The sequence below is a fragment of the Bufo bufo genome, chromosome 2 (assembly GCF_905171765.1).
Source record: "Bufo bufo chromosome 2, aBufBuf1.1, whole genome shotgun sequence".
NCBI classification, from domain to species: domain Eukaryota; kingdom Metazoa; phylum Chordata; class Amphibia; order Anura; family Bufonidae; genus Bufo; species Bufo bufo.
Genome location: NC_053390.1, coordinates 3,621,867 through 3,635,767, shown reverse-complemented (window position 1 = coordinate 3,635,767; position 13,901 = coordinate 3,621,867). Strand labels below are relative to the sequence as shown.

At 45.1% G+C, this 13,901-nt stretch overlaps 1 protein-coding gene across 4 annotated transcripts in view; it reads right to left on the bottom strand.

Annotated features, from left to right (window-relative positions):
* LOC120991954 (C-type lectin domain family 12 member B-like) overlaps positions 1 to 13,901 on the bottom strand; it is a 72,855-nt gene that overhangs the window by 30,519 nt on the left and 28,435 nt on the right. For 3 of the 4 annotated variants that reach the window (XM_040420700.1, XM_040420702.1, XM_040420703.1), the window contains one exon: positions 5,350 to 5,388. In XM_040420700.1, the coding sequence (XP_040276634.1) occupies positions 5,350 to 5,388 (39 nt within the window). Of the gene's footprint in view, positions 1 to 3,305; positions 3,330 to 5,349; positions 5,389 to 13,901 lie in introns of all 4 variants that reach the window. The other variant, XM_040420701.1, reaches the window with a different exon arrangement.

Genomic DNA, 13,901 nt, shown 5'->3' with positions numbered 1-13,901 from the left:
AAAAGATAGTCTTACCGGAAAGGTTCTCCTCACCACTTCGCTGCACACTGTCGCTCTGCTGGGTCGTGTTTTTAATTACCTCCAGGCTTTTTTGAGCGGTCAGGTTGTTGAAATCCCACGTAGGTAAAAGTTTGGCATGTGCAGCCCGGTCTCTGCTGTAGGCTGTCACGGATTCCTTCTACTTGAACCTTATCGTGGTGTTGAGCAGTATGGTGCGAGGTTCCGGCACTATCTGTTGGTCCTCACTCCTTAAAATTCGGGGTCCTGTTAGAGCTAGACGCGTTTCGGGGCTTAAGATTGCCCCTTCCTCAGTAGCTGGAAGACCTGCATAAGGCTGACATGTAGCCCCATTAAAGAGTTCCCGTTTTACCCTCAACATAGAGCCTCGTCTCATGTGGGGGGGGGGGAGTCTGTATCTACACTGGGGAATGCTATACGCTGTATACTCCCCGGCTATAATCCCTGAGCTCTTTTAAGAGTTTATTCCTGCATCGCTCTCTGAAAGAAGAGAGGTTCACCCACTGGAACCTGGAAGCCTTGTCGTAGGTCCAGGGTGGCTAGAAGACGGCGAGAGATATTTGTCACGAAGAATTCTAAAAGAGGTTTTGTTTGCACCGGGAACGTGTCACCAAGGTGCCCGGCCTTGGTGGAGTAAAGGCCCCTAGTGTAGGTGTCCACTAAGGTAGTTGGTGGACACCATGATAGATAGTATAGCTGGTTCCAGCTAATCCGGTTCGGGATTTTACTGGGAACAGGCAATGTGCTGGGTGGGTGCCTGTTCCTTATGCTCCAGTCTGGGACTTGGGGCATGCTCATGTCCAGGGATTCTATTTTATCCTGCTGCTTGACTTAGGTGTGTCTCAGTCTGGGGAAGAAGGTAGACAGTGTGAGGTAACACTGTCAGTGTGTGCTATGTTTGTTGGACCCGGCTGTGATTCGGATTTTATCGCTTGTACGTATTTGGACAAGCCTATATAAAGAACACTAATGAACTTTGTGGTGTCCCTTTCTCTGTAAACTGGTCAAGTGAGTACGGTTCTTTACACCTCCTAATGTGTACCCTGCTGAAGATTTAATCCAGTGTGGATACCTTGGAGGTTGGGAGACCGCAGAACCGTCTCCTGTATTAAATCCTCCACAGAGGCTCCCCCAGCCACCGAATTAAGTCCTGGTGCTGGTCATTTGTACTCCTACACCCCTGGAAGACTCAGTTCGGCAAGGGTGATAACCCTGCACCACTAGTGCCTCTGCAAAATCTACAGGTCATCAGTGCCGCCATAGTTATTCCTGTTGCCCCCGAGCCTCTATATATAGTTAAAGCACCACGAGCCTGCCAAACGGGAGCACCGCCCTGATGTGCGCGGGAAAAAGAAGGAGTCCACTGATACTGTTCCATGCACTCCGGAATAATCACCAAATCTGGAGCTTCTTGCTATGAAAGACCAAGAGTCTATCCTTTACTGCTGAATTATCTAATACCTCAGGTGGATTACAAATTACTTTTTCTACCTCCTTTGGATTACAAGTGACATTACTATTCCCGTGGATTACAAAGGATTGTTGTTGCACTTAAAGTTACAGTTTAGTGCACTTTACCTCAAACACTGAAGAAAAGAAGAAAAGAGACTCTAAAGCAACTTTATTGCACTATTCAGTTGCATCGTTTATTGCACTACTTAACTGCATTAATAAAAATGTGCCTTATTTATATGCACTAACTTTTACGTTTCAACAACGTTCAAGTATACTGTGCCTATTGTATGCATTCTTTTACAGGTGCCACAATATGTTTTGCTATGCACTTTGTCCTGCCTTCAGCAAGTTTATTGTTAATTTATGCATAACTTTCATACATAGTTAATATGTTTTCTGTATCATTCTCTGTTGATTGTGTAACAGCACCATCTAGTGGCCGTTTTACATACAATTGCAGCTATTTCACACTACAAGTTTGGTCTACTTCAGCTTCCTTATCTTAGTGACATCCTCATCCCTGCACGTACCAGCCATTTTCTTCATTCACAGTCATCACTGCCTGAGGATAGCACATGACTTGTAAGCCTCTTGAGACATCCTCTACATCTAAGCTCACAGTAGCATCACTGTTTTACCACACTGATTTACATCCTTGCAATAAAGATAAAGTTGGACGTTACTCCATTGTCAATTCATTGCCGGGATAAGGTTTAGCTGTCTGTCAAGCTATGTACCTTCACACATAAGGAAGACAGAACAGTAAAACAGCGGCTGCTTACGAGTTAGATACGAGGAACTGCGACTCCCTGACCGCAGTGAAACAACAGCTTCTTAAAAGCTAGATACTAGTACTGTGATTCCTCAAACCCTGCGAGTCAACAACCTCAACAGCCGCCGGGGGCCTTCATCGTGCTGTTCTCGGAACTAACTACGCCCGGTGACCACAATTGATTTCAAACCGGCTCCCGGCACAGGTAAGGGCTTTAGAGAGGAGGAGTTTAGTGTTAGTGAGTCTAGTCTAGCCTACCCCCTCCTGGGGAAAGGTTGTATGCTGGCTAGCAGAACACTGTCTGCTCTGCTAGGCCCTGCCTCTAAAGTGCATTTTGGTTGAATCTCCCCTCCTAGGCTGCCATTTCCTTCATCCAAGCTAAAGCCAAAGCTTGAGGTACTCAAAGCCAGGAAGAAGTTCCTAGGATTGACTACAGTAAGAAACAGACTACAAAAAGCTAAGTTCCAGCAGAAGAGGAAAAGTTCCTATTTACTCCAGCCAGCGTAGCACAGCTGAGGAAGCTACAGCATAGCAGAGCTAAGATTGTTGCAGAAGTGCTTGCCTTACAAAGTTAAGCCAATACCTGCTGATGACCAAGATGAAGTCTGAACAGTTGCTTTACTTGTAATAAACATTGATGCATAAAGTTTCCAGACTTTATCAAGTCTGGACTTAACTTTGTTCTACACCATCCAAGTTATCACCCCCTTTTGCACTGCTTCATCTGACCACGTCTGGGATCCAAGGATATCCATGTAGGAGCACTGTGACACGTGCTGATAACATCTACAGAGACACTGCAGGCAACTCTACACCACTCTGGCAATCCTACTCTGGGTACCAACACTACCAACTACAAAGGTTCCTCGTTGCTTAACTGCAACTGGCGTCACGATTACTTGCTCTATAAGAGGAATATATTTCGTAGAAACCTCCTAAGGGGCAAGGGATACCGCTAGACGCTGGGATTGGGATGCTGCTACCAATTGGCGTACCAATCGCGGGCGCTGCACAGCCAGATGCCATCCCTGCATACACCAGCAATATCTGCAGACGTTACCTGTGTTGTTCAGGAGATCAGACTCTGCAAAGAAAAGGAAGACATCAGTGTCCTGAGGAACTAGACAAGACATCACCCAATATTCACAGAATGTGTGACTTACAGCGAGGGGAACCGTTCCCTGACTACTGGAACCTGAAGGACTTACTGCCACCTATAGGTGTAGACTCCCACAATAGTAAGAATCCCTTTATTCTAGTAACCCCCATTAGCGGCCGGTGACATACTGCCAATATTTGTTACTTCTGCCTTCACCAGTAAAGATGGCCACCGCTCTCTACTATACATAAGAATAGATTTATGCCCCATCACTCCACACTGAGGGGACCCCTATGTCTGGGAGGACTTCTTCAGTCCTGCAGCTTTATTAAGAAAAAAGGTGGGATTTAAAGGGGACGTTGGATCCACTGAAGGTGATTATGGAGGACTATCAGCTCTTCATCACTAGGGATGAGCGGCATAGGCAATATTCGAATTCACAATATTTCGCAAATTTGTGGCCGAATATTCACCATGAATTTGCAAATTCGAGAATTCGTGATCTCCAGTCATTGTTTACTTGATTGCGAAAATAGGCAATATAATATAGTCGCGATAAATTTGCGATTAGAATATTCAACACTATTCGCGAATACGAATATATGACACTATATTCTAAATATTCGCAAATTCTCGAAGTGGCGATTAAAATTTGTGATTCGAATATTCGCGCTCAACACTATTCATCACTGTGTCCCAGTGGTTTGAAGTAGGACACCCTCTGCCACCAATATGTTGAATGGATTAGGCAGTGGCTGAGGGACAGACAACAGAGGGTTGTAGTCAATGGAGTATATTCAGACCATGGTCTTGTTACCAGTGGGGTACCTCAGGGATCTGTTCTGGGACCCATATTGTTTAATATCTTTATCAGCGAAATTGCAGAAGGCCTCAATGGTAAGGTGTGTCTTTTTGCTGATGACACAAAGATTTGTAACAGGGTTGATGTTCCTGGAGGGATACACCGAATGGAAAAGGACTTAGGAAAACTAGAGGAATGGTCAAAAATATGGCAACTAAAATTTAATATTGATAAGTGCAAGATAATGCACCTGGGACGTAAAAACCCAAGAGCAGAATATAAAATCAGTGATACAGTCCTAACCTCAGTATCTGAGGAAAGGGATTTAGGGGTCATTATTTCAGAAGACTTAAAGGTAGGCAGACCATGTCATAGAGCAGCAGGAGATGCTAGCAGAATGCTTGGGTGTATAGGGAGAGGCATTACCAGTACACAGAGGGGGGCGCTCATGCCGCTCTACAGAGCACTAGTGAGACCTCACTTGGAGTATTGTGCGCAGTACTGGAGACCATATCTCCAGAAGGATACTGATACTTTGGAGAGAGTTCAGAGAAGAGCTACTAAACTGGTACATGGATTGCAGGATAAAACTTACCAGGAAATATTAAAGGACCTTAACATGTAGAGCTTGGAAGAAAGACGAGACAGAGGGGATATGAGAGAAACTGCTAAATACATAAAGGGAATCAACAAGGGAAAAGAGGAGAGAAGATTTACAAGAAGAAAAACTGCTACAAGAGGACATAGTGTTAAATTAGAGGGGCAAAGGTTTAAAAGTAATATCAGGAAGTATTACTTTACTGAGAGAGTAGTGGATGCATGGAATAGCCTTCCTGCAGAAGTGGCAGCTGCAAATACAGTGGAGGAGTTTAAGCATGCATGGGATAGGCATAAGGCCATCCTTCATATAAGATAGGGCCAGGGGCTATCCATAGTATTTAGTATATTTGGCAGACTAGATGGGCCAAATGGTTCTTATCTGCCGACACATTCTATGTTTCTATGTTTATAATATGGTCCCCTAGTCCAGACTAGAAATGTGTAGGGTTAGCATAGAGCTAGTGCCGGTCAGTAATAACACCAGAAATAAGACTGTGGCACAAAATGCCAAAATTAAGATGATATGATGAATAGTAGTAGAAAAGAGCATAACGAGGCTCCGCCCCTGAGGAGCTGATCCAGTACAATCCTGTAAACACTCACCTGTCATGTCATTGTGAGGACTGTCCTCTGTGAAATGTTCTGCAAAGGACAAAGTCAAAAGAGGCAAAATGTAAATGTCCATAGTATTAAAGATGCGTCGGCGCTCAGCATAGGGCCCCATACACACAAAACTAGTTATTGGCCACATACAATCTGCCCCCTCTCTCAGTCCTGTACCTCTCCCCCACTCTCAGTCCAATATCTCCCCCCACTCTCAGTCCTATATCCCCCTCATTCTCAGTCCCATATCTCCCCCCCACTCTCAGTCCTATATTCCGTCCACTCAGTCCTATATCTCCCCCCTCTCAGTCCTATATCTCCCCCACTCTCAGTACATGGAGTCCAGGAGAAATGGGACTACTTAAAAGGTGCATTATTGAAGGCAACAGAAAATTGCATTAGACTTGTCAGTAAAAGCAAAAAAAGGAAGAGACCACTGTGGTACTCAGCAGAAGTGGCCCAAATCATTAAAAATAAAAAGCAAGCATTTTGTAATTATAAAAAAACCCAGAGCAATGAAGATAAGGAAATCTACAAGATTAGGCAGAGAGAGGCCAAGCAAGTTATAAGAACTTCTAAAGCGCAGGCAGAAGAAAAACTAGCTCAGTCTATGAAAAAAGGGGATAAGACATTCTTCAGATATATAAATGAAAAAAGGAAATTAAAACAAGGAATAACTAAATTAAAAACAAAGGACGGAAGGTATGTAGAAGAGAATAAAGGGCTAGCCGACTGCCTTAATGAATACTTCTGTTCAGTTTTTACAAAAGAAAAAGGAGAAGGACCTCCACTAGAAAGGATGACTAATAAATCGTTTGATGCATGTATCTTTACAGAGGAAGATGTTCTAAGTTTGCTGTCTAAGGTGAAGACAAATAAGTCACAGGGGCCTGATGAGATACACCCAAAATTATTAAAAGAGCTTAGTGGTGAGCTGGCAAAACCGCTAACAGATTTATTTAACCAATCATTAGTAACAGGAGTCGTCCCGGAAGATTGGAAATTGGCTAATGTCGTGCCCATTCACAAGAAAGGTAGTAGGGAGGAATCGAGCAACTATAGACCAGTGAGTCTGACATCAATAGTAGGCAAATTAATGGAAACCCTATTAAAGGATAGGATTGTGGAACATCTAAAATCCCATGGATTGCAAGATGAAAAACAACATGGGTTTACTTCAGGGAGATCATGTCAAACAAATCTTATAGATTTTTTTGACTGGGTGACTAAAATAATAGACGGTGGAGGTGCAGTAGACATCGCATATCTAGATTTTAGTAAGGCTTTTGACACTGTCCCACATAGAAGACTTATCAATAAACTGCAGTCATTGAGCATGGACTCCTATATTGTTGAGTGGATTAGGCAGTGGCTGAGTGACAGACAACAGAGGGTGGTAGTCAATGGAGAACATTCAAAACAAGGTCATGTTACCAGTGGGGTTCCACAGGGATCTGTACTGGGACCGATTTTGTTTAATATCTTCATAAGTGATATTGCAAAAGGCCTCGCTGGTAAGGTTTGTCTTTTTGCTGATGACACAAAGATATGTAACAGGGTTGATGTTCCTGGAGGGAAACACCAAATGGAAAAGGATTTAGGAAAACTAGAAGAATGGTCAGAACTCTGGCAACTGAAATTTAATGTGGATAAGTGCAAGATAATGCACCTGGGGCGTAAAAACCCAAGGGCAGAATATAGAATATTTGACACAGTCCTGACCTCAGTATCTGAGGAAAGGGATTTAGGAGTAATTATTTCAGAAGACTTAAAGGTGGGAAGACAATGTAATAGAGCAGCACGAAATGCCAGCAGAATGCTTGGATGTATAGGGAGAGGTATAAGCAGTAGAAAGAGTGAAGTGCTTATGCCGCTGTACAGAACACTGGTGAGACCTCACTTGGAGTATTGTGCGCAGTACTGGAGGCCATATCTCCAGAAGGATATAGATACTCTAGAGAGAGTTCAGAGAAGAGCTACTAAACTAGTACATGGATTTCAGGATAAAACTTACCAGGAAAGGTTAAAGGACCTTAATATGTATAGCTTGGAAGAAAGAAGAGACAGAGGGGAGATGAGAGAAACTGCTAAATACATAAAGGGAATCAACTCGGTAAAGGAGGAGAGCATATTTATAAGAAGAAAAACTACCACAAGAGGACACAGTTTTAAATTAGAGGGGCAAAGGTTTAAAAGTAATATAAGGAAGTATTACTTTACTGAGAGAGTAGTGGATGCATGGAATAGCCTTCCTGCAGAAGTGGTAGCTGCAAATACAGTGAAGGGGTTTAAGCATGCATGGGATAGGCATAAGGCTATCCTTCATATAAGATAGGGCCGGGGGCTATCCATAGTATTCAGTATATTGGGCAGACTAGATGGGCCAAATGGTTCTTATCTGCCGACACATTCTATGTTTCTATGTTTCTATGTATAAGTACCATATTTCCCCCTCTCAGTCCTATATTTCCCCCACTTTCAGTCCTAAATCTCTCGCACCCCACTCAGTCCTATACCCCCCCTTTAGTGCTATATCTCCCCCACTCTCAGTCTTATATCCCTCTCAGTCCCATATCTCCCCCCTTTCTCAGTCCTATATCCCCCCTGTGGCGGAAATAACCTTGCCACTGGGTTTTGGAGGGGCCTGTTTGCCAGCCTTTTGCCTCAGGATTATGGCCCATATATTAAAACTTTGAAGAAGAAGGTAGACTGGCCGCACAGCCTAAATCTGTGGAACTGTTTTGGGCAGGAAAGCCATGCTTGCGGTCGGTCAAATGTGACTTCCATGGAATTCAGGAACCCCTGCTCGGATCTGGGTGATTTATGGATATGTTATTCACCAAGATCAGAGCTATCCAGGGATGTATAATTTATAGGAATATGTGGAGCTTTGGGGTGTTTTCTGTGTTTTGGGGAAAAATGTGTGTTTTCTGCCTGTGAGTGATTAAGTTCACCCATTGTGTTTGGTAATTGTATTACAGGCAGAGTCCATTGTGTTTGTTAATTGTATCACAGGCAGAGCCCATTGTGTTTATTAATTTTATCAAAGGCAGTGTAGCTGGCCAGCTAAGACCTGTCCTAGGTTGTTAATATAGCTTATATGTTTATACAGCAAGACCTGCCAATAACCTTAATACAGTTCCTATGTTTATGTGTTAAAGACAAAAGCAGAATTATTTACTGTGACTTCATGTTTGGATGTAATATAACTGTTATACACTCACCTAAAGAATTATTAGTGCCCCCATACTAATATGGTGTTGGACCCCCTTTTGCCTTCAGAACGGCCTTAATTCTACGTGGCATTGATTCCACAAGGTGCTGATAGCATTCTTTAGAAATGTTGGCCCATATTGATAGCATCTTGCAGTTGATGGAGATTTGAGGGATGCACATCCAGGGCACGAAGCTCCTGTTCCACCACATCCCAAAGATGCTCTATTGGGTTGAGATCTGGTGACTGTGGGGCCATTTTAGTACAGTGAACTCATTGTCATGTTCAAGAAACCAATTTGAAATGATTCGAGCTTTGTGACATGGTGCATTATCCTGCTGGAAGTAGCCATCAGAGGATGGATACATGTTCTCATTCTGTTTACGCCAAATTCGGACTCTACCATTTGAATGTCTCAACAGAAATCGAGACTCATCAGACCAGGCAACATTTTTCCAGTCTTCAACAGTCCAATTTTGGTGAGCTTGTGCAAATTGTAGCCTCTTTTTCCTATTTGTAGTGGAGATGAGTGGTACCCGGTGGGGTCTTCTGCTGTTGTAGCCCATCCGCCTCAAGGTTGTGCGTGCTGTGGCTTCACAAATGCTTTGCTGCAGACCTCGGTTGTAACGAGTGGTTATTTCAGCCAACGTTGCTCCTCTATCAGCTTGAATCAGTCGGCCCATTCTCCTCTGACCTCTAGCATCCACAAGGCATTTTCGCCCACAGGACGGCCGCATACTGGATGTTTTTCCCTTTTCACACCATTCTTTGTAAACCCTAGAAATGGTTGTGCGTGAAAATCCCAGTAACTGAGCAGATTGTGAAATACTGAGACCGGCCCGTCTGGCACCAACAACCATGCCACGCTCAAAATTGCTTAAATCACCTTTCTTTCCCATTCTGACATTCAGTTTGGAGTTCAGGAGATTGTCTTGACCAGGAGCACCCTCCTAAATGCATCGAAACCACTGCCATGTGATTGGTTGGCTAGAGAATTGCATTAATGAGAAATAGAACAGGTGTTCCTAATAATTCTTTAGGTGAGTGTATATTGTGTTAACAGAAGTAGAAAAGATAATATGCCTTTAAGATTCATTATATAATGTAAGTTAAGCTCAATGACACAGCAGACACAACAGAAAGCATAGAGTTCTACTGTTGTTGCTGGGCAGGAGTCTTGACCAATCACAGCCAGCCACACACACAGCAGGAGTCTTGACCAATCACAGCCAGCCTCACACACAGCCTGTGTGGGAAATTCCCCTAGCTAGAATCATTATACACCAGAGGAGAGGAGCTGAACAGACATTCACTCCACTAAGAGCTGTGTTTTATGCAAGCAAGAGGCCAAAATAGGTATTTAGAACAGTAATATAATGTTCCTATTGTTAATGTAGTGATTAGAACTGTATACTGAACTAGTTATATGTATGTTTACTTACAGTTCCACCATTCCAAATTGCATACAAATTGCAAATTACAATCATACAAACTGTGAACTGCTCATACCAGATCATAAGCAATTGCATACTGCAAACTGCAAACCAAGTTGAGCAAGTAGAACTATTAGTTAGACCTCAGATATACCTCTCAGAGAGATCATGAAGTGCTTAAATAACTTAAAGTGAGAGTACAGATACTGAAGAGAGAAATATATCCACCATTTTATGTTGAATGACAAGATTGAACAGTTGAACCACCATCTTATGAATACCGCCATTTTGTGATACTTTATTAAACACGTGTTATGTACATGGACTATCTGCTGCGGAGGCGGCAGTGTTATATATGAAGAAAAATTGAAGTTAATTAAGAAGTGATTCCCAGCATTTGTTGTGCTCTTTACACCTACTGTTTCCATAGAACGGCGCTAGAGGAATTACAGAGTAATAGACAGTCTGGTTAGACTAAAAGTCAGAGATATCAGAATTCTTCTAATGCCACAGCGCAAAAGGCACTTCATAGTGCTGCGCCTGCCATAGGCATAGCCCATTGTGTTTGGTAATTGTATCACAGGCAGAGGGGGGGGGGGGGGGTTGTGTACAATTGCTGGGAGTGTTACCATACTGTAAATGCATGTGATTGACTAATATAAAAAAACAGTCTCAGTCTTCCACAAGGTCCACGGGGGAGTGTCCCTTGCTGGAAGACCTGCATAAGGCTGACATGTAGCCCCATTAAAGAGTTCCCGTTTTACCCTCAACATAGAGCCTCGTCTCATGTGGGGGGGGGGAGTCTGTATCTACACTGGGGAATGCTATACGCTGTATACTTCCCTGGCTATAATCCCTGAGCTCTTTTAAGAGTTTGTTCCTGCATCGCTCTCTGAAAGAAGAGAGGTTCACCCACTGGAACCTGGAAGCCTTGTCATAGGTCCAGGGTGGCTAGAAGACGGCGAGACCCCAACCAAGCTGCAGCTGCTCTCTCAGTCCTATACCTCTCCTCCCTTCCCCTCTCTCAGTTCTATACCTCTCCTCCCCTCCCCCTCTCTCAGTCCTATACCTCTCCTCCCTTCCCCTCTCTCAGTCCTATACCTCTCCTCCCTTCCCCTCTCTCAGTCCTATACCTCTCCTCCCCTCCCCCTCTCTCAGTCTTATACCTCTCCTCCCCTCCCCTCTCTCAGTCCTATACCTCTCCTCCCCTCCCCCTCTCTCAGTCTTATACCTCTCCTCCCCCTCTCTCAGTCTTATACCTCTCCTCCCCTCCCGCTCTCTGTCTTATACCTCTCCTCCCCTCCCCCTCTCTCAGTCCTATACCTCCCCTCCCCTCCCCCTCTCTCAGTCTTATACCTCTCCTCCCCCTCTCTCAGTCCTATACCTCTCCTCCCCTCCCCCTCTCTCAGTCTTATACCTCTCCTCCCCTCCCCCTCTCTCAGTCTTATACCTCTCCTCCCCCTCTCTCAGTCCTATACCTCTCCTCCCCTCCCCTCTCTCAGTCCTATACCTCTCCTCCCCTCCCCCTCTCTCAGTCCTATACCTCTCCTCCCATCCCCCTCTCAGTCCTATACCTCTCCTCCCCTCCCCTCTTTCAGTCTTATACCTCTCCTCCCCTCCCCCTCTCTCATTCCTATACCTCTCCTCCCCTCCCGCTCTCTCAGTCTTATACCTCTCCTCCCCTCCGCCTCTCTCAGTCCTATACCTCTCCTCCCCTCCCCCTCTCTCAGTCCTATACCTCTCCTCCCCTCCCCCTGTCTCAGTCTTATACCTCTCCTCCCCCCTCTCTGTCATATACAAAGGTAATTGGGATGTGAAATCCATGAGACCCCTGGGTTGGTAAGACTGGAAGCCCTAAGAGCCCTTGTGTCTAAGTCCGCTCTTTCATCCCATATTGGTCAGTGTCCAGCAGTTTGCCTTTTTAATGAATTCACCTGTATTTTATGAAGTTATTGACTATTGAAGGTTTTATTTTCTGGCAGTAATTGTACATCCTGGTCACCCTATGGGGCCATAGAGAAATATCAGTCTACAACTAGTAGCCAAGAACTATCTGCTACCAACTGAGTAGTATTGTCACGGGGTTCCGAAGGTGCACGCGGTCCCCCATCGTCCGCAGACTTGTTGCTTAGCTTTGGGAATGAGGATCTGTGTTTGACCTCATTCCCAGGCCGGCTTTACTAGCTGGGTGGCTCCCTGCTCCTAAGTCTGCCTTGAGCGCAGAGCTTATCACTCGGTGCTCGACTGGTTGGTCTGTCGGTCATGTGACGCTGGCCACGTCACATGGCCCTCACTCCCCACTATAAATACAGGCAGCCTGCTGGCTACAGGTTGCCTGTTAATTTCTATGTTCCTGGCTATCTGTTGGACTGCTGAATACTTACCTCATCCTGTTCCTTGACCATCCTTTTGCCTGATCCTCCTGTACTGCGCATCCGTCCTGGTATTGTGACCTCGGCTCCCACCTGACTACTCTCTTAGGACTCCTCTTGTACTTCTCTGCTCTCCTGGTATTTATGACCCCGGCTTCTCCTGACAATTCTCTGCTTGCTCCATTTGTACTTTGCAGCTTTCCTGGTATTGACTCGGTCCGTTCACATCCTGTTGTTTGTCTGTCTGTCATCCCTGCACTTACTCCAAGTTAGGGATTTCCGTCCAGTTGTCCCCTGTCATTAGGACTCGCGAGGCAAGTAGGCAGGGCCAGGGGTAAGGGTGGAGCGCAGTGGTCACTTCCCTCCCCCCGGTGTGTGTGTGTACGCGACCGTTACAGATTAACAGGCCCAATAACCACTGTATTATGAATCCTCTGGTGACCCTGACTGACTATGTCTCTAATCTGACGCAGATGGTGCAGGAGTTAGGGGAAAAACTCAGCTCTTTTGAGTTAGGGCAAGGCTCTTCCACTCCTCAGGCCTCCAGTCCGCATTTTGAGCCCTAGATTAAGCTCCCAGAAACCTTTTCTGGAGACCGGAAGAAGTTTCTCTCTTTTAAGGAGACTTGCAAACTTTACTTCCGTTTGCGCCCCGTGTCCTCTGGCCCCGAGAGTCAACGCGTGGGCATTATCATTTCCCGATTACAGGGTGATCCAAAGGACTGGGCGTTCTCTTTACCTGCTGGCGCCAGTTGTTTATATTCTGTGGAGGGGTTCTTTCAGGCCCTAGGTACCCTCTATGATGAACCAGACAGGGCTCTAGTAGCCGAGACGGCTCTAAAGGCACTGGTTCAGGGCAATTTACCAGCGGAGGATTATTGCACCCAATTCAGAAGGTGGTGTGTCCCCTCAGGATGGAACGAACCAGCCCTGAAGAGTCAGTTCAGGTCAGGTCTGTCTGATAAATTAAAGGATCTTCTGGTCAGTTATCAACTTCCAGAGACCTTAGAGGAGATGATGACCCTTGTTGTCCGACTTGACCGACGGGTTAGAGAGAGACGACAGGAACAACAGTTCTCTTCCCAGATGGTGGTCCAGCCAGAGGCCTATCTCAGAGACAATGCTGAGGTCTCCACCGAGGAACCCATGCAGGTTGGCATGACCCGCAGACGTGGAGAATGCTTTTACTGTGGAGATTCTGACCATTGGATCAACCAGTGTCCTAAGAAGGTCCTCTCTGTCAAGTCTCCTAAGGCAAGGCAACCTAAAGACCAGGTACACCCTGAATTTTCTAAATGTAAGCTTTCGGTACCCATTACGATTTCTCTGGGAGTAGATAAATGGCCGGGTAAAGCCTTTATTGATTCTGGCTCAGCGGCTAGCTTTATTGAGTATGCTGTTAGATTGGGTATTCCTATGTTTGCCTTACCAACTCCTATCCATGTCATGGCTATTGATGCTACTCCTCTTATTGGTGGTACGGTGAGCTTATGTACCTCGGAGATTTCTCTAACCGTGGGTGTGTGCCACTCAG